The 27,996-nt window shown below is 39.6% G+C and overlaps 2 protein-coding genes across 2 annotated transcripts; one reads left to right on the forward strand and one right to left on the reverse strand.

The window, feature by feature from the left end:
• Positions 1-2,647: 2,647 nt before the first annotated feature.
• Positions 2,648-16,560, reverse strand: LOC127640249 (bestrophin-1-like). Its single transcript, XM_052122707.1, is given in 11 exon segments — positions 2,648-3,968; positions 3,970-4,792; positions 5,056-5,207; positions 5,577-5,657; positions 6,575-6,727; positions 9,444-9,521; positions 11,023-11,177; positions 12,493-12,726; positions 13,239-13,333; positions 15,494-15,858; positions 16,539-16,560. Coding segments are annotated over 10 exon segments (2,127 nt in total). The 5' UTR covers positions 15,646-15,858; positions 16,539-16,560; the 3' UTR covers positions 2,648-3,764.
• Positions 16,561-18,409: 1,849 nt separating this feature from the next.
• LOC127640255 (guanine nucleotide exchange factor for Rab-3A-like) lies at positions 18,410-25,973 on the forward strand. The gene is made up of 10 exons (XM_052122715.1): positions 18,410-18,770; positions 19,038-19,227; positions 19,425-19,520; positions 19,871-19,948; positions 20,058-20,270; positions 21,826-21,954; positions 22,079-22,185; positions 23,573-23,672; positions 24,547-24,613; positions 25,553-25,973. The coding sequence occupies exons 2-10, from the start codon at positions 19,102-19,104 to the stop codon at positions 25,630-25,632; spliced, it is 996 nt and encodes a 331-aa protein (XP_051978675.1). The 5' UTR covers positions 18,410-18,770; positions 19,038-19,101; the 3' UTR covers positions 25,633-25,973.
• The last annotated feature ends 2,023 nt before the right edge of the window (positions 25,974-27,996 follow it).

Below are 27,996 nucleotides of genomic sequence, written 5' to 3' on the forward strand. Positions count from 1 at the left end.
ATACATATTGTGAATTAATTACATGCAACAATTAATAAATGTTTAAATATATCATGAAATACATAATGAAATTGAGAAAAACTATACAACATATTAAATATATAAATAAATAAATGTAGCTTGTGTTTCATTTTGGCACTACTTTGAGTCCATTTTCTTTTAAGTGTTAATTTTACCTTTATGCATTTTCAGGGTTATGCATATATATATATATATATATATATATATATATATATATATAATATATTATTATTATTATTATAATTACTATTGTTATTATTATTTTGACCGGAAAGTACTTTGGTCAACTGCTGTTGTTTTTAAATGTACTATAGAAATTAAATTGTGTTGCATAATATGTAATAGTATAAATTGTGTATATATTTTGTAAATATTATTCTAGCAATTAAAAACTAATGTTTAAAAAATACATATATACTAAATCATTGTTTCACTTTTTCATCTGAAAAGGTTACAATTTTATAAAACATTGTACAGTAAAACGTTTATATTCGTTTTTTATTTACATAGGTGGTGTTGAATGAAATCTAAAAATGTACTTGAAATGAATGAATGTCGCTAAAATAATTGCGTAAATAAATATCGATTGAATGCTTTTTTGAAGTGATTTGAACACGTGTACGATGCGTGTTTAAATTTTCCGGATCGTGATTGGCTGGATAGTTATGACGTCACGCCCAGTGACTGTCAACATCGCAGACATGGCGGAAGTGAAAGGTCAGTCTATGGTTTTTACACGTTCAAGAGAATCTGTGAGGTATTTTATGTCACATCAGTCTGAAGTATTGTGCCATAAAAGCATGGGAAAGCAAAGCAGGTAATGTTATGAAGCTGTAATGGATCTTGTGTTCTGATACAAGGAAATGTGTATGTAATCCCTAATAAAACAGTTCTGTACACTTTCACCTGCTTATTTCAACGTAAACTTCTCCAACAGGTTTTTCAGGCAGAGGTTAATTCCCCATTAATCGTTCTTCACCTCCTCGCTGTTATTGGATCATAGTGTTTACATCACTGTGCTGGCGCTTGCCATGAAAAGAGAACAAAATAAGGCTTGAGAGATTCTCAAAAAACATTTCTCTTTCAATAAATGGTCAGTGATAGGAGCGTAACCTTCCGAAAATATTGCTTTATTTAATTTTAATTTTTAATGAGGTTTGTAAATTGGCCCGGTTGCTAGGGAGGATATAGTCACATGGGGTAACCTCTTTGTGGTCGCTATAATGTGGTTTATAGCTCTCGGTGGGGTGTGTAGTGAGTTGAGGTTCTCTTCCGGAAAGGGGGCGGGGAGCAGCAGCTCATTTGCATTTAAAGAGACACACACGAAATCAGTGTGTTTTTGATTCCACTCAAAAAGGGGCATTTATGACATGGTATAATAAATGATCCGTGGGGTATTTTGAGCTGAAACTTCACAGACACATTCTGGGGACACCTGAGACTTATTACATCTTGTAAAAAGGGGCATAATAGGTGCCCTTTAAAACTGATTTCCAGAATTTGAAAGGTCTAGGAAATTAATAAAATTCATGGACAATTATAAAATAATACAAATGATTCTAGTTATGTTCAGCTATAAAATATTAAATTAAACAGAAATTGCTCCATGTGAGTGCAATCTTTATAAAATTTTATATATTAAAAAAATACAATTATTATTCAAAAATAATGCTCAACTGTATTACCAAAAAACATTTACACACCACGGCACTTTTTTTAAAGGAATGCGGTTGTAAAAAAAACTAAGTTGGTGAAATCAACATGTCTTTTTTGGTTTGTAGGTGTGTGATTTCCTCGAGAACCATTACCTGGACGAGCAGGCATTAAGGGTGGAGGGGTGGTGGCTAAAGCACATAACTGGTAATCAGAAGGTTGCTGGTTCGATCCCCACAGTCACCACCATTGTGTCCTTGAGTAAGGCACTTAACTCCAGGTTGCTCCGGGGGGATTGTCCCTGTAATAAGTGCACTGTAAGTCGCTTTGGATAAAAGCGTCTGCCAAATGCATGTAAATGTAAGGAGCTTGCTGATTGGGTGAGCAGTCTGTGGAGGATGGGCGCACCTCAGAACAGAATGGCAGAACACACTCTGGGAAGTGTCTTTCTCTCTCTCTCTTATGTCCTGCATCTTTTCTGATACTCTGTCAAACCTCTGCATGTGATGCCAAAAGGGTCACGGACGTGTTGAAAACTCTGTTGTAGTTTTACAGCATTCCCCTCTTCTAGTGACCAGCAGTTTAAACACTATATACACTATATTTATTGGCCAACAGCTTGCACTATACACTAAAGAATCCTTAAAACATTAACAATGTTCGGTATGTAATCAATCAAATGAGTTGATCTCAATAAAAACATTTCAAATGATCTGTGGGACTGCGTCTCCTTCTTTGCCAGTATTCTAATAAAGTTATATTTCTAAAGAATGTTATTGCCTGTATTATGAAAGATATTTAAGTGAGAAATCTAAGACTGGTCAGCAAAAACAGATGCTAGACCAGAATGCATTGCTCTAACTGCAAATAAAACTGTCCAGGTGATCTACAGCTTTTTCCTTGGCTCAATATTTCATTTCAAGACATTTTTACAAAAAATATGATTAAATACGTAAAATAAAATCGTATTTATTTCTGAGGTAACTGGACAACACTTGTTGAATTAAACATGTAATGAGGCAATGTGACAATGTAGCAGACTAAGAGAAATGTTTATCATTTTATACTGTATATTAGTTTACATACTAGTATTTCATTCTGAATATGATCTAAGAGTGTTTGCATGTAACTTTTGCATGCTTTCAATAAATTCACAACAACAACAACAACAACATCAACCCAAAAATGGCCTCTTTTCTGAGAACTTTCTTCATTCTGAGAATTAAGAATCAGTCAACAGACTCGCTGTGACCGTCACAAGTTGGTACAATAGTTTAATTCAGTTTAAATGCCATAATGCATTATGTTTGAGATGTTTGTTTGGGATGTGTCAAGAATTACAGATCGTTCTTAATACACATTTTGTCTAAACCAGGAAGTTTTCTTTCACAATTCACACATTTGGCTTTTTAATGCAGTAAAACCGTTTAGAAAAAAACTATTATATATATGCATGTATATATCAAGAGACTGTTATTGCCAGTGTGAAGACTGCTGGTGTAAATTAACCAAATTAAATTCCGTCATCATTTACTCACCATCGTGTTGTTCCAAACCCAACTATCTTTCTTCCATTGAATCTTTTTCATTATGTTTTCTGGGGCTAACAAGCTTCAAAAAGAACAAATAGACCATAAAAGTATCATAAACGTAGTCTAATTCTTCTAAAGATATACGATAGCTTCGTGTGACGAACTGACTGACATCAAGGTCATTATTCACTGAAAATCTTCAACTGTAGGGTTTCATCGGATCTCCAAAGTTTGACGTAGCACGCAAGAACCAATAATGTTTAACATCATGATATTAAATCTGGTGCGCAATATTTGAATTGAGCGAAAGTGTGAATGAGATTTGAGAGCTACGGCAAAGGGAAAGATTTGGGAAAATAAGGACTTAAATTTCGAACCGTTCCTCACTTAAAGCTATCATATGGTTTTATGAGACTTAGGATATATTGCACATGCTGTCGGGACAAGGGGGGTGTCCATGCTCTCTTATATTTTCTTAAATTCTGTGGAAGAAATAAGCTCATAAAGTAGTGCTGTTTCATTGGCTGAACAATCAGAAAGAAGTCTGGGACATAAAAGTCAAGAGTCAACCTCACTAGTTTTCCGCCCCCTACCCAACAGTTCCCCATCATCCAGTGAGATCCCAGAGTCATTGGGAGATTGGTGCTGATTGGTTGCCTGCTGAGTCGCCGGGGGACTTGTATTAAGGGGATTGTCTGTGTTTGCGGTGTTGCTTCTGTTGATTGGCCAGGGGTTATTTGCAGTGCCGTTGCACAGGTTTCCCATTACTATTGGTGTTATTGTTACTATTTGTCGATGTGGCTGCGTTTACGCTCCCTGAACTGGCGGTGTTCATATGGGCTTGTGGCCAAGACGTAGGCGTAAACGAAAACACCCTCTCCCCTGGTGCACCAACAATCTGGGTGCTAGTGGGTGTCGACAGCCCCTCCCCAGATGGCGACGTGTCCAAAGAGAGCCGCAGAGGTAGGAGACGGCGCGACAACAGCCCTTGACTTGGGCGTACTTTGGGTAATGGGCTCAACTCAAAAATGGGGTCAGGAAAGGTGAAAGCGGGAATCGTTGAATCTTTCCCGTCTTCGCCCACCCAAGAAAAAGCGGATGAAGGAAGAGGCGGCAGATTCACGGGCATATCAGTTGGAGCCAGGACTTGTGACCCCACCAGAGTTTGTGCCAGGGAGCTTGAGCTGTTCGCACTGTCGCCCTGCGGTTGTCGAGGTCTCGGGCGGGGAATAGGTGGCGGTACGCAGTGGATGGGCGTTTGAGGACAGCTGTAGAATCCAGGTCTTTCGTATAGGGGCATGGAAGAGAAGGCGTCCTCTGCCATGTCACGTTCTGGAGCATTTCGGACATGGTTGGGCATTGGAGAGCTTTCGGGATGGAGGTAAAGGGGGAAACGAGAGAAGGGAGCTCGAGGACGACGCCGCAAGAGGGAGACTCGCGACGAGGGAGTTGAGCGGTGGAAGGTAGGGGACTGGACGCCCAGAAGGCGACTCAAGCTGCCCAGGAAAGGAGTGGAATGGTTGGCCTCTTCGTGTTCCTTAATCTGCTCCAGATTGTGTTGGAATTCCATTTCCTCTTTGGGAACACTGTGAGAGAAAGGGAGCACTTTAAACCTTGCTTTTATCTCACAGTGATCATGTGACTAAAACTCAGTTTAAGTCTTGAAAATATGTTTTCAGACTCAAACTCATGGATGCATGCAACATTGAAATATTCCTTTTTAGGAATAGTGTCACAATGATTGGTTGAAGTTAAAAATGTACCCTATTTACTTTCTAAATGTTCTTAATTTACTTTCCTAAGTATTTTATGGTTGGGTCAAAGTCTGTATGTGTGAGTGTGTCCTCACCTGATGTCCAAAGCAGACCCCATGTATGATGGTTTGCGGTGTTCTGCACTAGCAGCTGTGTACGGCGGCTGCGGTTCGGATTCATTCCAGTATTTATCTCTCTCAACCAGAGGAACCAGATCATACATCTCATCCACTGACAGCAGAGACACCTGAAATAAAAGTACTTTTTAGGATTTCATCAGTGCTTTCTGTAACAGTTTACAGGATTTTTTATTTTGACAGCTGTCTAACCTTTTTGGGTCTTTTGCATTGTTTTGAAGTATTGGTCTTAGTCATGTTTTTTGGGGTTTCTTGTTGTGTAAGTTTTTTCTGTTTTATACCATATGACGTTATAAGATATCCCAGTGTTCTGTGATATTGGCTAACATGTTCCTAGAGGTTTTATGTAATTATATTTTAGCAAAATTGTACATATGACACATCAACTCTGAGAGTAATTGAACTCAGACAACATTTAACTATTTTTTAAGCACTTACTGTGAATGTTAAACATGGCGTGGGTGAGGTAGATAATGTACCTGTAAGTTACGGTCCACCAACCAGTTTGTCTCAAAGTCGTCATCATCCTCACCAAACGGGTTAATGAGCTGCTCAGCCACCTGATCAAACAGTCCTGTAATTATCTCACTTCATCATGAACTATTTGACACCTTAAGCACTGATGTACCTGCATTATGTCAGTGCGGGGAAACCATTACTGAAGGTTGTGCTGCTCTGCAGTTCTTGCTAAATATCTATAAGCTGTATAAGCAAGTAGTGGAACACCACATACTTATGCATGTTATTTAGTAAACACTTTTTAGGGGCTCTGAATATGAGGTGGGGCCTCAGGACCAATGCATGCAGTTTTCAGTTGCATCTGATCTGTGTGGTGTTTGCCCATGTTCAATTTCCTTACAATGTGTTGAGGTTGGTCGCCAGAGCTTGGATAAAAGCTTTGGATAAAAACAAACAGGACATTGTGATTGGCTCAAAATAATGAAATGCCATTCTAAAGAACCAATCACATCCTCTACAAACACCTGTTGGTTGGTGGGACACCACCTCATTCATCATGTGCATTTGAGTGAGAGATAATGTGCATGCATGCAAAAGAGAGAGAGAGAGGGTATGACAGATTTTAAAACTTTCGGAAGTTTGTGGAGTATTACATCAATGCAGGGGTCAGTGGTTGGAAAAGTGGATTCTCCCAATTTGTCTAGTTTCTATATGACAATGAAATGATTTCCAACCCAGCCTGTTTCTTGTTATTTTCCCTCTTAAAATTGGATATGAGCAGCAACTAGGGAATGACATTGTTACCAGTCATTTTAAGGTAAAGTTATGCAATGTCTCTAATATGAACAGTACTAAAAGTGCGCTGTTACAATAGCAGGAGTTTATGTCTTCATGTCACCCATTTTAAAAACTCTTAAGAGAAAATAAAAACTAAGCTGATTGTAAGTGCATAGAGCGACATGTGGGACACTGTTTCTGAAATTCGGGGCTCTAGATAGGCCATCGACAACATACACACCTTGAGCCAGCCAGCATAGAAGAAGAACTGCAATAAGGTGAAGACTGGCAAGTAGAAGTCAAGGTTGTGACCTGGGTAACCTTGTGTGGGGTCGAGAAACTGCCGACCAATCAGACAAGCCAAAAAGAAACTGTACACAGCCACAGTTACCACCTACCACAGAGTACAGCACACATACTGTTTAAACATAGTATTCATAGTATTAATCAAAGTTGGAATTAATAATTAAAATACACATAAGTCATTTCTACCAATCAAAGAACAGCATTGCACATTAGAGCACAAGTGCCCATGGCAACCAATCAAATATCACCATGGCACATTCACACCAATCAGAGTGCACAAGTGCCCATGGCAACCAATCAAATATCACCATGGCACATTCACACCAATTAGAGTGCACAAGTGCTCATGGCAACCAATCAAATATCACCATGGCACATTCACACCAATCAGAGTGCACAAGTGCCCATGGCAACCAATCAAATATCACCATGGCACATTCACACCAATCAGAGTGCACAAGTGCTCATGGCAACCAATCAAATATCACCATTGCACATTCAAACCAATCAGAGAGCACAAGTGCCCATGGCAACCAATCAAATATCACCATTGCACATTCAAACCAATCAGAGAGCACAAGTGCCCATGGCAACCGATCAAATATCACCATTGCACATTCACACCAATCAGAGAGCACAAGTGCTCATGGCAACCAATCAAATATCACCATGGCACATTCACACCAATCAGAGAGCACAGGTGACCATGGCAACCAATCAAATATCACCATGGCACATTCACACCAATCAGAGTGCACAAGTGCTCATGGCAACCGATCAAATATCACCATTGCACATTCACACCAATCAGAGAGCACAAGTGCTCATGGCAACCAATCAAATATCACCATTGCACATTCAAACCAATAGAGAGCACAAGTGCCCATGGCAACCGATCAAATATCACCATTGCACATTCACACCAATCAGAGAGCACAAGTGCCCATGGCAAACGATCAAATATCACCATGGCACATTCACACCAATCAGAGTGCACAAGTGCCCATGGCAACCAATCAAATATCACCATGGCACATTCACACCAATCAGAGTGCACAAGTGCTCATGGCAACCGATCAAATATCACCATTGCACATTCAAACCAATCAGAGAGCACAAGTGCCCATGGCAACCGATCAAATATCACCATGGCACATTCACACCAATCAGAGAGCACAAGTGCTCATGGCAACCAATCAAATATCACCATGGCACATTCACACCAATCAGAGAGCACAAGTGCTCATGGCAACCAATCAAATATCACCATTGCACATTCACACCAATCAGAGAGCACAAGTGCCCATGGCAACCGATCAAATATCACCATGGCACATTCACACCAATCAGAGTGCACAAGTGCCCATGGCAACCAATCAAATATCACCATGGCACATTCACACCAATCAGAGAGCACAAGTGCCCATGGCAACCAATCAAATATCACCATTGCACATTCACACCAATCAGAGAGCACAAGTGCCCATGGCAACCAATCAAATATCACCATTGCACATTCACACCAATCAGAGAGCACAAGTGCCCATGGCAACCAATCAAATATCACCATTGCACATTCACACCAATCAGAGAGCACAAGTGCCCATGGCAACCAATCAAATATCACCATGGCACATTCACACCAATCAGAGTGCACAAGTGCCCATGGCAACCGATCAAATATCACCATGGCACATTCACACCAATCAGAGTGCACAAGTGCCCATGGCAACCGATCAAATATCACCATGGCACATTCACACCAATCAGAGTGCACAAGTGCCCATGGCAACCGATCAAATATCACCATGGCACATTCACACCAATCAGAGAGCACAAGTGCCCATGGCAACCGATCAAATATCACCATGGCACATTCACACCAATCAGAGTGCACAAGTGCTCATGGCAACCAATCAAATATCACCATTGCACATTCAAACCAATCAGCGAGCACAAGTGCCCATGGCAACCGATCAAATATCACCATTGCACATTCACACCAATCAGAGAGCACAAGTGCTCATGGCAACCGATCAAATATCACCATTGCACATTCAAACCAATCAGCGAGCACAAGTGCCCATGGCAACCGATCAAATATCACCATTGCACATTCAAACCAATCAGAGAGCACAAGTGCCCATGGCAACCAATCAAATATCACCAATGCACATTCAAACCAATCAGAGAGCACAAGTGCTCATGGCAACCAATCAAATATCACCATGGCACATTCACACCGATCAGAGAGCACAGGTGACCATGGTGAAATAACACCATGGCACATTCACACCAATCAGAGAGCACAGGTGCTCATGGCAACCAATCAAATATCACCATGGCACATTCACACCAATGAGAGAGCACAAGTGCCCATGGCAACCAATCAAATATCACCATGGCACATCCAAACCAATCAGAGAGCACAAGTGCCCATGGCAACCAATCAAATATCACCATGGCACATTCACACCAATCAGAGAGCACAAGTGCCCATGGCAACCAATCAGAAGTCACCAATACACATTCACTCAGACATACATATAATGGATCATATTAGATACAACTTGTACACCATTTAACATGGATCAAAACTGATTGGTAAAATTCTTTGTCAGGGGAGAATTAGTTTTTTTGTATAATTTCAGATCAAGCTCTAAGAAATACAAATCAAGATCAATCCATTCAAACAACCTGAAATGTTATGGGTAGACAGTAGTAACCAGACTGTTAGTCTGACTAGTTCTGCCTCTACTGTTAGTAATGGTAACATGAAGCTAGTCAAATGTGACTAGTCAAACCTGTGTGTAAACAAGAGGCAGACTGATCCAGTCATAACCATACAGCCTCATACACTGAGAGCGCAGTGTATTCAACTCCTACCAGAAGAAAACCCAGAGAAACATTTTATTGATCAGAGGAAGACTTAATTGAGTTCTCAGTTATGTCTAATTTAACTATCATCTTTATCTCAGATTATTAAAATTACTTTGGAAAAACTCACTCAAATGAGTGACATACTACTGTACAGTAAGAGTATATGGGCCCTATTTTAAGAGTGCTAACCCTAAGCGCAGCGCTATGCTTTAAGTCATACATGCAAAGTCAAAGAGAATGGTCATAAAGTTTTGGTATGTTTGCGCAAGCATGCGCTATGTCGAGGGAAGGGCTGGACTGGTTATCTGGCATACCAGGCATTTTAAGGGCCGATCAGGGGTGGACTGGCCATCGGGAGAACCTAGCGGGGCGGTGGGTTGTGATAAGCTAAAAAGATCCGCCACATTATGCGATGTGGACCACAAAACAGCACTGCGATATGCAGAAAAGGAAAGCAAACCCCCCACCCCGCTCAACTTTTGGGCCAATTGCTATATAAAATTCCGGGCCGATTTCTCTTCCCAGTCCAGCCCTGGTCGAGGGTTTGGCGAAATTGCGTGCGCAAAGCGCTAATGGGCTGGGTCAAGTGCAGTTTACTTCTACTGGTTGATTTTGATCATTTCAATTAATTTATTAAAACACGAAAAAATGAAACCAAAAATATTTCTAACTTCAAATTACACTAAACAAAAATATAATCAAAATAACGAAGTGTTCATAAAATCATATATAACAACCTCTCCCAATCCAAATGTTTTACCCTCTTCAACTTCTTTTACTGGCCTCATTTGCAGTGTCTTAACAATCTCTCTAAACAACAGGTGGAAAATTACTAATTCAAATTGGATCATAAATACAATAGTAAATATAAAAATTATAATAATTGAAATATAAACCATAATATCTAGAAAGTTTCATAATGTTTTGTTTCATAAAATGGCGATTGTCAGGAACATAATTTGATGTTGCACAATATTTTCAGAGTTTGGAAATTAACGTTACTACCACCTGCTGGTTGAGTCTCCAAACTGTAAATGCAGACGCGCTTCTCAAACGTCTAGCGTAGTGACCTATTTGTCAGAAAAATAGCAAATTGCGCTTTGCGCCACTTCTTTAACATGCAATATGCAGACGGTTTGCGCGCATACACCCACAGATAGCGCAAACACTCCCACCAACACCCACTTGCGCTTTGAGTTGGCACACAAATTGCGCTCAGAAATTAGCAAAAATTGGATAGATGTAGCGCACGGTGGTTGCAGATCACGCTGCGCTTAGAGCAGCCATGAAAATAGAGCCCTATAGCTTTCAAATAAATGGGGATAGCATAGCTTAGAAGAATAGGATACATTTTTAATATATATATGTATTAATACAAATAGTTTCACAAACATAAAAAAAAGAAGTAAAAATAGTAATAAATAGTATAAAAACTATATTTTCTGGTGAATTCATCTTTAGCCATGTGCTCTTGTTCTGACTAAAGAAAAGGGTTAGGTGTACATTAAGGATGGCCGTCATAGCGACATCATTACTGATGGTGCCCTCTGATCGAGCCCTCATGGCGAGACTAACAAACCACATGCAGGGTACCCAGAATTTATTATGCGGGGAGGGCAGTTCTTCTAACTGCCTCAGCTCCTCAGCGGTCATCAGACCTACAGGAGAGGAGAGGAGAGGATGTGTAGTGATTTTTGGGCAATGAAATTAGATTAATTGAGACTAAATGAGACAAGGTTGACTTCCTGAAGAGTGTAAACACTGTGGCTTTGTGGCTCTTTCAAAATGTTGCTCTGTTTGTCCCGACATACCAATGTCTGGCTCAACCAATGGCATGAGTTAAGGGTTGGACCACCTGTTTTTCTGACCAATGGAGGTTGAGGGGAAGTGTTTGGGTAACATGTTAGGAAACAATCATGACTGTTGGCTGACAAAGCCAACATACTTTTATTCTACAAACTTGATTTAGTTTTTTTCAAAATCCCTAAACCGAGAACACTAACTCCACCAAACTTGGTACAGACCTTCAGACTGTTCTGGCTTAGTGTGTTATGTCTTTTCTTATGGATTTAGCACAACGGATACCATATCGGAAAAATCCCACAGGCTTACATTGAGAACATGTTCAAACGGGACAACAGAATGGTTAATTCAAACTCTCTCTCTCTCTCTCTCTCTCTCTCTCTCTCTCTCTACCTATCTGAGAGTTGATCTGACTATCTATATGACGGTCTCCTGACTATCAGCTGGCTGTTTGCCTTAATGTAATGTCTGTATAAACATCAAACTTTTAAAACTAGTTTAAAGTTTAAATGAGTCTAGACAAAATGTACCTATCTAGCTATTTTTGCAATTCCATTTTAATGCCGGTAAGAGTGCAGAAATTACACACTTCACCTTGAAAACACTTTAGAGTGCCAAAGCTCTTGGGAAACTGGCCATAATTCCTTGTTGTTTCCTTTATGAGTTTAAATACCAGACACCGGAGGGTACCAGCACAACACCAGCTCATTCCACACAGTTATAATCGCTGTATTAGGCCACATAACTCAAAATAGCCCAAATCATTTCCTGTGTTACGCACCCCCAGTCAATGTTCTTGATCTTTCCGATTTGTCACCGCCAGGGACGGACCATTTTGGACATGTTCCATGTTAATACCATGGTATTCATTAAAGTACCTTGGAGTACAATGACATATGAATATGGTAATCATTCAGTACTATGGTACATATCAAAGTACCATTGTATTACCATCATAGTACATCCCAGGTGAAGTGTGCATGTCACTAGCATCACCAAAATCTGCAATTGGTTGGCAAGCAGATAGTCCTGCCCCAAACTCATTCCATTGATTGAGCCCATGTTGCTGTGTTGAGATGGTCAGGATTCCCTAACAAGCCACAGAGCCACAGTGTTTACACTTTTCGGGGGAATCAAATTCCAAATGACTTTGCGTTGAGTACCGTTTACCTGCCTGAACGAGGTGGCCCATTGTCGGGAACCTCTTGAAGACGGCAGTGCTGACCGATCGGTAGATGAGGATGCCAGATAGGTTGGCGTAACGCACCAGACTCCTGCGAATTAGTCTGGTCCCTTCATCGGCGCCCCGCACGTGTCCGCTTACCAACGCTGCCAGGCGATCCGGCCATGGCACGCTCTCAAACTGACCCCACCAACGAGAGACCACAAGAGTCACGTAGAAACCTGGAAAGCAGTTTTGTCTGTCAGTACATTTACATGCACCTTAAAAGTTTAATGTCAGTCTGACAAAAACAATCATTTGTCTTTTAAATGCTTTACTCTGACTCAAATTGTACCAATCCAATTTTTGCGAAGTCGGACTAACAGACCTAGATAATCCAATTGTAGTTACATTAATGGGATCATAATTGGCCTGGCTGTCCAATCAATTCTTGATGAATAACATTGAGTCCTGCTCTTTTTCAATCATCATGTAGCCTTTCTTCACTCGGAAATACATAAAGTTCCGGAACTGAAATGGATTGCAAATGCCTTTTGATGCTGAGTCTATGCGTCTTCATCAAGGGCACAATGGTAATAGCTTTTGGCACGCACTTTGCAAGGATTGATCCACTAACCTTCTAGTAAACAGCCCTGAGCTTTAACCATTCTTTATCCCATTTTGTTGTTGTTGAGGCTTAATATAGAAAGGTTCAAAAGTGTTTGAGCTTTGTGAGATGTGACCGATTCCTTACCCAGTACGAATGAAACAGGGATGAGTTGAGCATACTGATCACAGTACATGGACAGCTTTTCAAACATCCTACGCTGTCCTTCATCCAGTAGACACCTGGCAACCATAGACTTCCTTTTAATCTTTTAATCGTTTTTTTTGTGATATGTGTGTGTGTGTTTAAATGCCATGGTCATTTTGGCCCACTTAACAGGGAACGTTCCAACAAATTTGGCTATAGTTATGTAAAGTTTAAAAAATAAACGTTAAGATGTTATCCCTTTTGATAACAGTTCTTCCAATGTCAGGATAAAAACATTCTTAATGTTACATTGTTCGTAAGCTGTTTAAACTTGACATCTTAAAAAAATTTTCTCTGAGAATGAAAAAGAAGATGACAACTTAAGTTTTCAGGAAGGTTTTTCATGTTTTCAGTTTTTTTAGTTCTGTTTTTACGTTCTACTCACATTAAGAAAACATTTTCACGTTCCCGACAACCACAATGTAACATTTGAAAAATGTTTAATTGAACATATTAAAGAACATATGGAGAAATGGTACCATGGTAATACTCTTTTTGACATGGTTCCATGGTTATACCATGTTTTTTGAAAATTGTACCGTTTCAAGCCGTGGTACCATGTTTTTCTGACATGGTACCACGGTAACTGTTTTTGACGTTGTACCATGATAATACCGTGTTTTTCTGACATGGTACCACGGTAACTGTTTTTGACGTTGTACCATGGTAATACCGTGTTTTTCAGACATGGTTCCATGGTAACTGTTTTTTGACGTTGTACCATGGTAATACCGTGTTTTTCAGACATGGTTCCATGGTAACTGTTTTTTGATGTTGTACCATGGTAATACCGTGTTTTTCAGACATTGTATAATAGTAATACTGTTTTTGAAAAGGTACATGGTATCATGGTAACTGTTTTTGACGTTGTACCATGGTAATACCATGTTTTTCAGACATGGTACCATGGTAACAGTTTTTTGACGTTGTACCATGGTAATACCGTGTTTTTCAGACATGGTACCATGGTAACTGTTTTTTGACGTTGTACCATGGTAATACCGTGTTTTTCAGACATGGTACCATGGTAACTGTTTTTTGACGTTGTACCATGGTAATACCGTGTTTTTCAGACATGGTACCATGGTAACTGTTTTTTGACGTTGTACCATGGTAATACCGTGTTTTTCAGACATTGTTCCATGGTAACGGTTTTTGACATTGTACCATGGTAATTCCGTGTTTTTCAGACATGGTACCATGGTAACTGTTTCTTATCGTTGTACCATGGTAATACCGTGTTTTTCAGACCTGGAACCATGGTAACTGTTTTTTGACGTTGTAACGTGGTAATACTGTGTTTTTAAGACATGGTACCATGGTAACTGTTTTTTGACGTTGTAACATGGTAATACTGTGTTTTTCAGACATGGTACCATGGTAACTGTTTCTTATCATTGTACCATGGTAATACCGTATTTTTCAGACATGGTACCATGGTAACTGTTTTTGACGTTGTACCATGGTAATACCGTATTTTTCAGACATGGTACCATGGTAACTGTTTTTGACGTTGTACCATGATAATACCATGTTTTTCAGACATGGTACCATGGTAACAGTTTTTTGACGTTGTACCATGGTAATACCATGTTTTTCAGACATGGTACCATGGTAACTGTTTTTTGATGTTGTACCATGGTAATACCGTATTTTTCAGACATTGTTCCATGGTAACTGTTTTTTGACGTTGTACCATGGTAATTCCGTGTTTTTCAGACATGGTACCATGGTAACTGTTTTTTGACGTTGTAACGTGGTAATACTGTGTTTTTAAGACATGGTACCATGGTAACTGTTTTTTGACATTGTAACGTGGTAATACTGTGTTTTTCAGACATGGTACCATGGTAACTGTTTCTTATCGTTGTACCATGGTAATACCGTGTTTTTCAGACATGGTACCATGGTAACTGTTTTTTGACGTTGTACCATGGTAATACTATGTTTTTCAGACATAATGTAATAGTAATACTGTGTTTTTGAAATTGTACTATGGTAATACTATGTTGTTTAAACATGATAATTTGGTAGTACTGTTTTTTACATGAAAGCATGGTAACACTGTTTTTGTCATTATACCATGATAATACCACATTTCTTGGACATTTACAGTGCCATAGTAATATCATGGTATTTTTGAAGCACCACGGTGTACATGTGGTCTATGATCAACTGAATGGAGCAGCGTTTACCTGTATGTAACACTGATAGCACAGTACATGGTAGTGAAGATGAGCAGCTCTCTGTATAACAGCTTATAGATACTTCCCTTCCACCGCAGCAGAAGGCGATAGAAGGTGCCCAGGCGGGCATCTGCCACCCGACTTGAGTACGTCACCGTCATCACTGCTCCCTCTGGTCAGAAGGAGCATGCACAGCCCTTCAATCACTGATGTTTCTACTGATTCAGCAGTAATTTACTTTTCTCTTTGATTCTTAGAAAATAATCAGAACTAAAAGCAACCCAAACCCACAAACACGCCAGACAGACATGCACACTTAGCATTGGCTGAATTAAATACAGCATGCTACTTAGATGTTAGACTGCACTAAATGCCTACACTGACTGCAACAAGCCAATCATACAGGGGAAGCACGGACAATGAGAGAGAAAAACACAGTAAATGCAACTTATATCTTCAAAGCAATCTAGAACAAGTACAACAGTCATTCAGAGAGTGCCACTGCTACTAATCCTGAACATTTTGGTCGTTCCTACTATGAAGTACATTTTCAGGAGGCCATCATACATAATACAAGGGCCTCAAAAAGTATTTGGACACACTTAAAATGTACTTAATGTCTTTGCATCAAATGGCAAAATGTCAAACCAATTTGCAAACATATCAAGATTTTCTCACACTTTTCTGAGCTATATTTGCTCAATGAGTTCTAATCATCTGGTGTGGCAGTGATTTTATGTGGAAGTAATTGTCCCTCATGTTCACACAGGTGTCCTAGCAGAGTAATCACAGGTACGGTACAGCACATTAAGCATGCAAATGCTACACTAACATTTGACAAACACACTGCGTCTTCATTTTCAACACAATATCTATTAGCATTTCTAAACTAATAAACTACTTTCTGTAAATGGTTTTCTTGAAGAGTGTGCAATTGAACAGTTAATCAATTTTATATTTAACAAAGTTTAACTTGAGCATATTTCGGAGAGTCTGGTGCACACTTTTAAACAAATACTTCCTTAAATTGAAACAAAAGCAGACAGAGGTATACTTGCAACGCATGATGTGACAGGTCCTGAGGTCTTCACTGCAAAAGTTAGCGAGGAAGGATCGAGCGGAGGAGTTCAGGAGGGATGTAGAGATGCCCTCACCTCCGGTCACCTGACCTGTTAATCTGTTTTCCAGCAACAAAGAGGTATTATGGAAAACTGGGGTGGGTTGTTAATCTGAACAAATCTTTCAAAACTCTCTCTTAAAGAGTTGCATACAATCTCTCACCGTAACTTGATTTAAGGAATAATGATGTAATGTAATTGCTATTACATCGTATCAAATATATGTTCATTAACAGGTAGTTTATTAAGAACAGTTTCTAAAACAATTATGAGAATTTAGGCTCCAGGGAACTCCTCAGCAGGGGGGTCACTCTATTGTATAGCGCCCTCTAGTGGAGGTAATGCATCTCTGCATTTGGCCCCATTTAATTGGTAAGACATTTAACCCATGGCTGACCACTTACACTTATGTTCAGGAAAGTGTTGGAACTTCATGTTCACGACCGACTGTGCAAGTCACCCTGCAACTGTTTTGGATGTGAAAGTGATTGTTAAACAAGTTTTATGAATGCATATTGTGGATTGATCAGTGCACTATATTTGTTAATTTATTTACATTTACATTTATGCATTTGGCAGACGCTTTTATCCAAAGAGACTTACAGAGCACTTATTACAGGGACAATCCTCCCGGAGCAACCTGGAGTTAAGTGCCTTGCTCAAGGACACAATGGTGGTGGCTGAGAGTATCGAACCAGCAACCTTCTGATTACCAGTTATGCACTTAGCCCACTACGCCACCACCACTCCACTTCATTTACTCACCCTCATGACATCCCAGATGTGTGATTTTCTTTCTTCTGCAAAACACAAATGAAGATTTATGGAAGGATATTTCAGCTATGTAGATCCATACAATGCAAGTGAATGGTGACCAGAACTATATAGCTCCAAAAAGCATATAAAGGCAGCATAAAAGTAATTTGTATGACTCCAGTTTATTTATCCATATCTTCAAGTGATATGATATTTAATAAGTCCTTTCATGCTAGAAATTCTTCTCCCTGCCCAGTAGGGGGCAATATGCATGACTAATGTGAATCACAAAAAACAAAAGAAGAATGTGAAAGTGAAAGTGGAGATTGACCGAGCAGGGAGGATCATTTATAGTAAAAATGGGTTAAAGGTGCAAATTTAGAATTGAATAAATTTTAATGTACTTTTCAAGCCCTTCTCAATCATACACATTCTCTGTTCCTCATTGGTGGAAAGTGCTTCCAACAGATATGGATATAGGCTACGTTTTCTACTTAGCTATGTAGTGGATATTAAAATTAATCTTTAATTATTTGTATTTTTTTGTAAAGCATATGAATATAAAGTTAATTTCGCTATATTGTAGGATATCCTAAAATAATCTGTGTTGTAAAAAATATTGTATTTTTACATTGTCATTCATGTTCGTATTAATTTTAAAATTAAGTTCGTTCGATGTGGGACTTTTATTTTGAAAGCACAGGATAGCGCCTGCTACAGCTACATATGCACAAATTGTGACACGCTGCATAATTGAGTCAGATGTAGTTTTTTTTTTTTGAGGAACACGATTTTAGTCTTACTCAGCTTTTAAATGATGTAACTTTTATCTCCAAATTCAAACAATACATATTTAATGTACATGTATTTTAATGGTGCGTGTGACAGATTGTCGAGTAGCAGAACAGCTATCTCTCTCTCTCTCTCTCTCTCTCTCTCTCTCTAATTTATAGCACGAAAAAAAATCCATGAATTAACATCAGAGTGTTGAATAAAAGTACAGAATAGAATAGAATAGAAACACACTCACTGAACTATTTGTTTGGGGCACATCACATGATTCCTGGATGCCTCCGCTGGGTCATGTGACCGGTGATTGACAGCTGCACATTTTGCCTTCTCAATCTCGGAGGAAAGTCTGCCAAACTCTCCCGATCGCAAACCAAAACAACACGAAACTCTCATTCAGATCCGGTGTGTATTTTTGTCTGTCTGGACAGAACAGACCGGAGATCTCAGTCGGATTCGGATGACTTCATCGAGATCGGTTGGATACATTGTTACTGTTTATATCAGAAAGCGAAGCGGCAACATTGTAACTTTGGAACGTTCTATCTGTAGACGTCAACGGGACGCCAGAGCGGATGCGGGCGCGGTGATCGCGGGGACTCCTGTAGCCGAGCGGAGTGAGGGTAAGGGCGGGGAGCACACGGGAAATACCGCGGGATCGCGGAGCGCAGAAAGTTACGTAAAACGCCCTCAAATTCAGAAAAGACCGATTATGATTGCTTTGAAGGGTGGAATTAGAGATACGTGTGTGTATGAATTCATCCACAGCCCTGTCAGAGTCAGAGTCTTACATTGGGTTTAAAAACCCATAGGTTTATTTAGAGGATTCCAATTGGAATGTCATTAATTGGAATAATTGTTTTGGAATAATCACCCTGTGTTTCTGGCAGGTTGGTAGATCTGGATCCAGAGAGAAGCCCTGGTTTGGGGGGTGATGGGGGGCAGAAGGAGAAGATGCCCCTGGAGGAGGAAGAATGGCAGAGGCGAGAGACCTACATGTCCCGCCTGCGTAGGTCCTCCCTGGAAATCAAAGAGAAGGGAACAGAATTCCTCTGCGAGCAGCTGGATGCTGCACAAAAGGTGCCACGTTATTCTATTCTGTTCTATTGTTCAGCTAAATGCTATTTTATTATACTTTAATAAACCATGGTATTATTTACAAACAAGTCATTACCATGGTAACATGTAAAAAACAAAACAACAACAACAACATGGCAATACCATGGTACTTTTTGTTCTATTCTGTTGTTTCATTGGTTGTTCTCTTGTGTTTGTAGGAGCTGAAGTTGAAAGACGAGGAGTGTGTCAAACTGTCTCATATCAGAAATCAGCTCGAGCAGGAATTGGAGGAGCTCACTGCCAGTCTGTTTGAGGTGGGCGGGACTTGAGCCATCTTAATGTGACATCATCGCTGACTGTTTATTGACATTGAACATTTATGAGTTCATAAAAGAAGTCTATTGTGCATCAGTATGGGAGTTACTCAGTGAGACTGTCGCGTCTGGGTAGTTGACTCATAACGGTGTTTTCGGTTAGACTTTGTGTGAAGTGAATATTTTAGGTCACGGGTTTGTTATGTTTTTCACCATTTTTTTTGCATTTTAATTATGAAAGAAGTAGCCAAATGCTGTTTAAAGTAGTTTTAGATGGAGTATAGCATGTCACAACTTTCCAAACGTATTTCATGTCAACTACCCGTGTTTCTTTCCCCCCTCATTTCTAGGAGGCCCACAAGATGGTGCGTGAAGCCAATGTAAAACAAGCAGCAGCCGAAAAACAGCTGAAGGAGGCACAGGGCAAGGTCTCTCTCTCTCTCTCTCTCTCTCTCTCTCTCTCTATATATGTTCCTCTTACTTTTGTCTCCTTCATCTGAATATATATCTACCTGATGTTTGCTGTTGTCCTCTCAGATTGACGTCCTGCAGGCGGGGGTGTCCGCTCTAAAAACTCTGGTGTTGACCTCTACGCCGTCCTCCCCGAACCGACAGCTCCACCCTCAGCTGCTGTCCCCAGGTTCCAATCGCGCCTCCTCACGGCCCGGGGGCCACACACGCAATAAGAGCGCCAGTGGTGCTTTACAGCTGCAACCAGAGGCAACAGTGACGGATCTAGAGACCAAACAGGTTTAAACACACACATGCACACTCTTAAAGGGATAGTTTAAAAAAAGAAAATTCTGTCATCATTTACTCACTCTTGTGCTGTTCTAAACCATATGGCTTTCTTTCATGGAAAACAAAAGTACATGTTAGGCAGAATGAGTCTCAGTCGCTATTCACTTTCATTGCATTTGTTTCCATTCAATGAAAGTGAATGGTGACTGACATGGAACATTCTTCTTAAAATCTCCTTTGTGTTCCATGGAAGAAAGTCATGGGTTTGGAACATCATGGGAATGAGTATATTATATTTTTATTTTTGGGTGAACTGTTCCTTTCTGGAAAGTGGTGATAATCACTGAACATCGGCTGATCATCAGTTGATAAGTTGGCTAATCAGTCATAGGTGGTTGATTGTTAGCTGATCTTTCACTGATCATTGGAAGATCATTGGCTGATCACTGACAGATGGCCAATCATTGGCTGATCTTTTGTTGATTGTTGGCTGATCTTTCACTGATCACTGGGCAATCATTGGCTGATCTTTCACTGATAATTGGCTGATCTTTCGCTGATTGTTGGCTGATATTTTGCTGATCATTGGCTGATCACTGAAAGATCATTGGCTGATCTTTTGTTGATTGTTGGCTGATATATTGCTGATCATTGGAAGATCATTGGCTGATCACTGACAGATGGCCGATCATTGGCTGATCACTGAAAGATCATTGGCTGAACTTTTGCTGATAATTGCAAATCTTTCACTGATCACTGGACAATCATTGGCTGATCTTTCGCTGATTGCAGCCAATGGACTGATCTTTTGCTGATTGTTGGCTGATATTTTGCTGATCAATGACAGATCATTGGCTGATTTTTTTGTTGATTGTTGGCAGATCTTTCACTGATCACTGGTGATCATTGGCTGATCTTTCACTGATCGTTGACTGATATTTTGCTGATCATTGGATGATAACTGACAGATCATTGGCTGATCTTGTGCTGATCATTAGCCGATCATTGGCTGATCTTTCGCTGATCGTTGACTGATATTTTGCTGATTTTTCACTTATCATTGGCTGATCACTGGCACTTCACTGGCTGATCATAGAGACTAGATTTAATGTGTGCCTGCATTTTGTTGCTTTGAACACCGTTATCCTCTCATTAATGTACCTGATATTCTGACTCTGTTTCCTCTCTTCTCCTTCAGCACCCTCTTCCACTCCTGCTTACTCTCTCACCTTCAAATCCTTTTATATTTCACTGAACCCCATCTGCAGTTCCTGCTCTCTTTTCTGTGATACTGTCTGGTCAGTTGGTTAGTGTGACCTATTAACCCTGCTGGCACCAACAGGGGGCGGGGCTTACTGTTGCCAGGTAACTGCTTGGCAGGTCTCCATGGCAACCTGGTATGAGGTTTCAAAAATAGTACTTATTTTACTTATGTCATTATTTGTATCTAATCTATCTATCTATCTATCTATCTATAAAAAAAGTGTAACCTAAGAAATTAGCAAACAACAAATTTAACAAAAATAATTAATTGATGGTGAACAAATGTTTTGCTATTTTATAGGTGGACTCTGTGTTGTTTGCGGAGTTTCTCTCATGGAAAGAGTCGCCCGGCGTAGATCGTTCATCAGCCTTCTTCAGCAGAGTTTACAGAGAAGATATCGGGCCCTGCCTTTCTTTTACCTGCTCTGAGGTATATGTGTGTGTTTTTTTGCATATGAGTGTTTGTATTTGTGCAAATGACCTCTTCCATCTTTATCTTATTGTCTTTTTTCTTTGTCCTATTTGGTTCTCATTTGTTCTGTCTCTCGCTCTAGTTGTCTCAGTCAGTTCAGTGCGCTGTGGAGAATAACTCTCTCACCATCGAGCCTGTTGGCATGACAACGTTACCCATGGTGAAGGCCGTCGAGTGTGGAGGACCCAAGTAAGTCGTGCATGGGTACACGCTAACTTTGAATCAACAAAATAAATCTCTATCTCTGTTTCTCTCATGCTTTGAGCCGATCAGCCCAAGTCATACAATCAAATTAACTTTGGGGCCGATCAGGGGCGGACTGGCCATCGGGAGAACTGAGTGGGCAGGTGGGTCGGGTGCGAAACGTGCCGAATGCGCCGCGATAAGCCAAAATGAGCCGCCGCGTTATGCAGAACGGACCACAAAACGACGCCGTGCTTTCTCTTCCCAGTCCAGCCATGTTTACAAGTATTTAAATTGATTTGTTGAACACGTGCTGAAACCGGTACCGTCTCTTTAACAAAAAACTGCATTTCTGTAAACAACGCCTTTAAATGAGCGCATGTTAACTAGAGAGGACTCGAATGGCTTTTCCCCATCTGTGCGATGCATGATTAGAATTAAATGTTTTTTTGTGGTTGTTTTTGATCAACAACAAGAGCTTTAAGCTGCTCAGCTCTGGCCTGTTGAAATGCAATGTTATAGCGCCCCCTAGTGGTTTACAGCAAGTACGTACTAAGCCAATTCTGGTTGAGTACCTACTGTAGCTACCTAAAGAATAACGCGCAAGGTTTAAAGGCATTTGAAGGTAACTCTGAGTACTGACCAGTCTAGACCAAATTGTGCAACTTTTGTGTAACGGATAAACATCCCGTTTCAGACAGCTTCGGCTAATGTCCATACGCAGCAAAGCATCTCTTTAAATTCTGCTTTCCTTAGGTGCGGCACACATGCATGAATCAGAACTGGTTGCACTTTGATGAAGGGAAATGACGCTTTCATCGTGCTATAATCACACTTTAATCGCTGTTTGATTTGGGGTTGTTTTCACAGCGGTTGCCGGGCACCCATAGAAACGTAAGTGACTCCAAAGAGAAAAATTTTGCATGGAATTCTAATTACATTAAAACATGAAATTAGGTCAGTTTCATGTTTGATGATGAGAGCGTTGTGTGTTGATGTGTATTTCTCTATGTTTATTTAGGCAATAATTACTTGTCCAAAAGAGAAAAACACGTGTTCCCATGTCAGGAACATTGTTCTGCCATGTTTGTGTGTATTTATTTGTTAAAAGGGATAGTTCACCCTAAAATACTAACTCTGTCATCATATTGCATGTAACCTTTATGCAGATCTGTTGCATACAATGAGTGTCATAAAAGTATCCATATGGATTGTGCACTATATTTTATGTCTTTGAAACCTAATGAGAGCTTTGTGTGAGGAACAGACCAACATTTTAGTCCATTTTCACTGAAAATTCAGAATTTTTATTTTAGGGTGAACTATACCTTTAAGAGCGTTTAATAATCTGATTGACAGCTCCATTGACCAGTGTCATCCTCTGCTTAAACAGCAAGTGTGCCCTGAGTGGCGTGTCCCGCCCCTGTCGACATCGCATTAAACTGGGTGATAAGGAGAATTACTACTATATATCTCCCTCCAGCAGAGAGCGGGTACACAAACGCACACATAAACACACATTCACTCTCACACACACACACACACTGACATAAACACAAACACACACTCACTCACTTAAACACACACTCACATACAAACACACACTCACATAAACACATACATAAACACACACTCACAAACACTCACTCACATAAACACGCACACAAAAAACACACACTCACATAAACTCACGCACATAAACACACAAACACACACCACATAAACACACACACAAACACACACCACATAAACACACACACAAACACACACCACATAAACACACACAAAAAAACACACACGTGAACACACACTCACTCACATACACACACACACACACATAAACACACACTCACTCACATAAACACACACATAAACACACACACACACATAAACACACACTCACTCACATAAACACACACACTCACAAACACACACACCATAAAAACACACACCACATAAACACACACAAACGCACATCACATAAAAACACACACCACATAAACACACACATAAACAGACACACACACACAAATACACACATAAAGACACACATACACATTCATACACACACATATAAACACACACACACACACGCATAAACACATTCATACATAAACACACACCTAAACACACACACATAAACACACATACACACACAAACACACACACACACACCATCCAGTTCAATACAGGAATAAGGCTTGAGAGGAAGTGTGTTAGACTGATTTTAGCAGGGTTAAGGGGTGTTGACAGAATGATGTTTTATAATGAATAGTGTCGTCTGAAACTATAATAACTGTAATGCTAACGGCTAATTTAGCCTCGGTCGGTTTTCTAATGAGGGATTTCAATATTGTCTTCTCATAGATCACGGCTGTGTGTAATTTCTTCACCTACATTCGATATATCCAGCAGGGCCTTGTCAGACAGGAAGGTGAGATGTTTTTATTATTATTATTATATATTTATTATAATCACCCCAAAATGATCTCACTCTCATGTCATTACAAACACTATTAGTTTTACATCTACGTTAACAATTAATCATTTGGCAGACGCTTTAATCCAAAGTGACTTACAGAGCACTTATTACAGGGATAATCCCCCCGGAGCAACCTGGAGTTAAGTGCCTTGCTCAAGGACACAATGGTGGTGACTGTGGGGATCGAACCAGCAACCTTCTGATTAACATTTCAGTGCTTTAGCCCACTACGCCACCACCACTCCTAGTTTTATTTTTTAAGAAAAGTGTGTTAATTTAGACCACCAAGCTCCGCTATACTAATTGCAGTTGTGCGAGGAACAGACCAAAATCTGATATTTTGTCATTAAGTCATTATTCACTGATAATCTTTCCCTCCGTGTGGCTCTTAAATCTCATTTGTGGTCATGTTTTACAAACTCGCCACGTCACAATCGCAAATTTAGATGTTATACATCCAGAAGTGATATGGGGCGAAACAGCATGAGATCATGGAGGCCCATTTACGCCACATTTGATGAGTCATATTTGAGATTAAACGTCATTATGAAATACAAAATTGAGATGAATTAGACACATTAAGAGATTAATAGTGATGGTTATGAGCTACAAATCTCAATTAGTGTCTCATTATTATGACTTCTGAATTTTTTCCCGCAATGTGTCGGAAACGGGCTTCCATATGAGGTGAATAAATGATAAAAATTGTCATTTTTGGGTGAACTGTCCCTTTAATAAAATGCTCGAGAATTATAAAGTATTTCGTTTCTAGATGTCATTACTATAAAAGTGCTAATTACAAGTAAACGTAAGAACGAATGTGTGATTATCTTTGGATAATAAAGAACAACAGAAGGAAAAGCTTATAATCGTCCTCTCCTCTCGTTGCAGTTCAGCTGATGTTTTGGGAAGTGATGCGTTTACGGAAAGAGATGAGCATGGCCAAAATGGGATATTTCTTGATGGAATAGAGCTTGAGAACACACACAGACTCACACATACACAATCAAACACACACATAAAAATACACACACATAAACACACATACACAAACACAACACACATAAACACACACCACATAAACACACACTCACACATCAAAATACACACACACACACACATAAACATACACATTCAAACACACACTTAAAAATACACACACACACATATATAAACACATAAACACACCACACAAACACACTCACATAAACACACACATACATAAAGACACACACACAGACTCACACATACACATTCAAACACACACACATATATAAACACACATAAACACACATACACACACACACACACAAACACACTCACATAAACACACACAAACACACACATACATAAATACACACACACACACACACACAGACTCACACATACACATTCAAACACACACATATATAAACACACAAACAAACATAAACACACACCGCATAAACACACTCACACACACACTCACATAAACACACACACATACATAAAGATACACACACACACACATTCATACATACATACACACACATATAAACACACACATACACAAACACACATGAAGACAAACACACACACACACATTCATATACACACACATACACAAACACACACACATACATTCATATACACACACATACACAAACATATACACACACATACACAAACACACACACACACATTCATATACACACACATACACAAACACACACACATACATAAAGATACACACACACACACACACACATACATACATACACACACATTTAAACACACACATACACAAACACACATGAAGACACACACACACATTCATATACACACATACACAAACACACACACATACATTCACACACAGACTCACACATACATATACACACTCACACACATATAAACACATACACACACACACACATATAAACATACACAAACACACATACACTCAAACTCACACACACACACTACATCTGAACACATAACAGTACGATGACTGGCCATGTACACAAACACTCCCATGATAGTGTTTTATAAATACATATTCATTTCCAGTATTCAGAGACTATATTAGTTTAATATAGTTAATGAGTAGCTAATGTTCACTGATGTCAGTTTTTGTGTTATGTTGAACCCTGTAAACATTCAAGAGTCTGTTCATTCATAAATAAAACAATTCCTCATCAAAAGTCATTATTTAATCACCCTCATGTCATATGACTTGAAGAATGTGATGATGAGGGTGTGTAAATGATGATGATTGGATTTAATTCATTTTGGGTGAACGATCCCTTCAATATTGAGGTAAACGTTTGTGTGATGTTAGACTTGGGTGTTTAAAATATACATGATTTCACTGCTCCAAAGTCTTGTTTATTTAATAATTTGCACATTAATGAAACGTACTGAGAGTCACTGCATCTGTTCACAGTCAAACCTGCCATGTTTCAACCAATCTAATGTTCTAGAATTTATTGTCCGAATTATCAATCAGCGGGACACAATTCCACAGAATTCTAGAATACGGTCTTAGATTTTTAGAACTTTAGAAATCCGTTTTCGTTTGAAAACTCCCCTTTTATTTGTTTCCTTATGACATCGTTTTCCAAAGTATGCGGTTATGGAAAGCCGAATTGACATTTAATCATGTGTAGGATACGGCTAACAATCATCTATAATTCAAGTTTTCACTAGTTAAAATGCTAATTGTTGAGATCGGCTATGGAGTTACTACTAGTTGTTGTGGGTAAGTAGGTTTGCACTGGTAAAAATGTGTATCATTGATATAAAAAATGACATCATTACTTACAAAAATATCCGCGCATCTTATCATGTGGCTTGTTGGGTGCGTTACCGTGGAGACGTTGCGCGTGTGGATGCTTCACGCTATTCTCCTCGGCATCCACGCACAACTCACCACACGCCCCACCGAGAGCAAGAACCACATTATAGTGACCACGAGGAGGTCACCCCATGTGACTCTACCCTCCCTAGCAACCGGGCCAAATTGGTTGCTTAGGAGACCTGACTGGCAGTCACTCAGCACGCCCTGGATTCAAACTCAGTGACTCCAGGTGTGATAGTACAGCATCAATACTCGCTGAGATACCCAGACCCCCAAAATACCCATTATTAGCATTTTACAATGGTCTTTCATTCAATCATGTTCAAAACACAATTACACATATAAGCTATGCACTTCTTACTAGTAAAAATGTACATTAATATTTATATGGGAGAGTTATCTTGATATCAACTACTGAATTCTAGTTCAAATGCTCATTTCAGATATCTGTAATGTGATTGTAGCTAGTAAAAAAATACTTTTAAGATATCTTTAA

This window comes from Xyrauchen texanus, chromosome 49 (genome assembly GCF_025860055.1).
Source record: "Xyrauchen texanus isolate HMW12.3.18 chromosome 49, RBS_HiC_50CHRs, whole genome shotgun sequence".
In the NCBI taxonomy this organism is placed as follows: domain Eukaryota; kingdom Metazoa; phylum Chordata; class Actinopteri; order Cypriniformes; family Catostomidae; genus Xyrauchen; species Xyrauchen texanus.

Bases quoted from the DNA above. Each gene is read 5' to 3' on its own strand.
- LOC127640255 (XM_052122715.1), top strand. From the start codon at position 19,102: ATGCCCCTGGAGGAGGAAGAATGGCAGAGGCGAGAGACCTACATGTCC. The intron at 20,271-21,825 runs GTTTAAACACAC...GCTATTTTATAG, and splicing joins CGGATCTAGAGACCAAACAG to GTGGACTCTGTGTTGTTTGC. The intron at 23,673-24,546 runs GTACACAAACGC...GTCTTCTCATAG, and splicing joins CTCCCTCCAGCAGAGAGCGG to ATCACGGCTGTGTGTAATTT.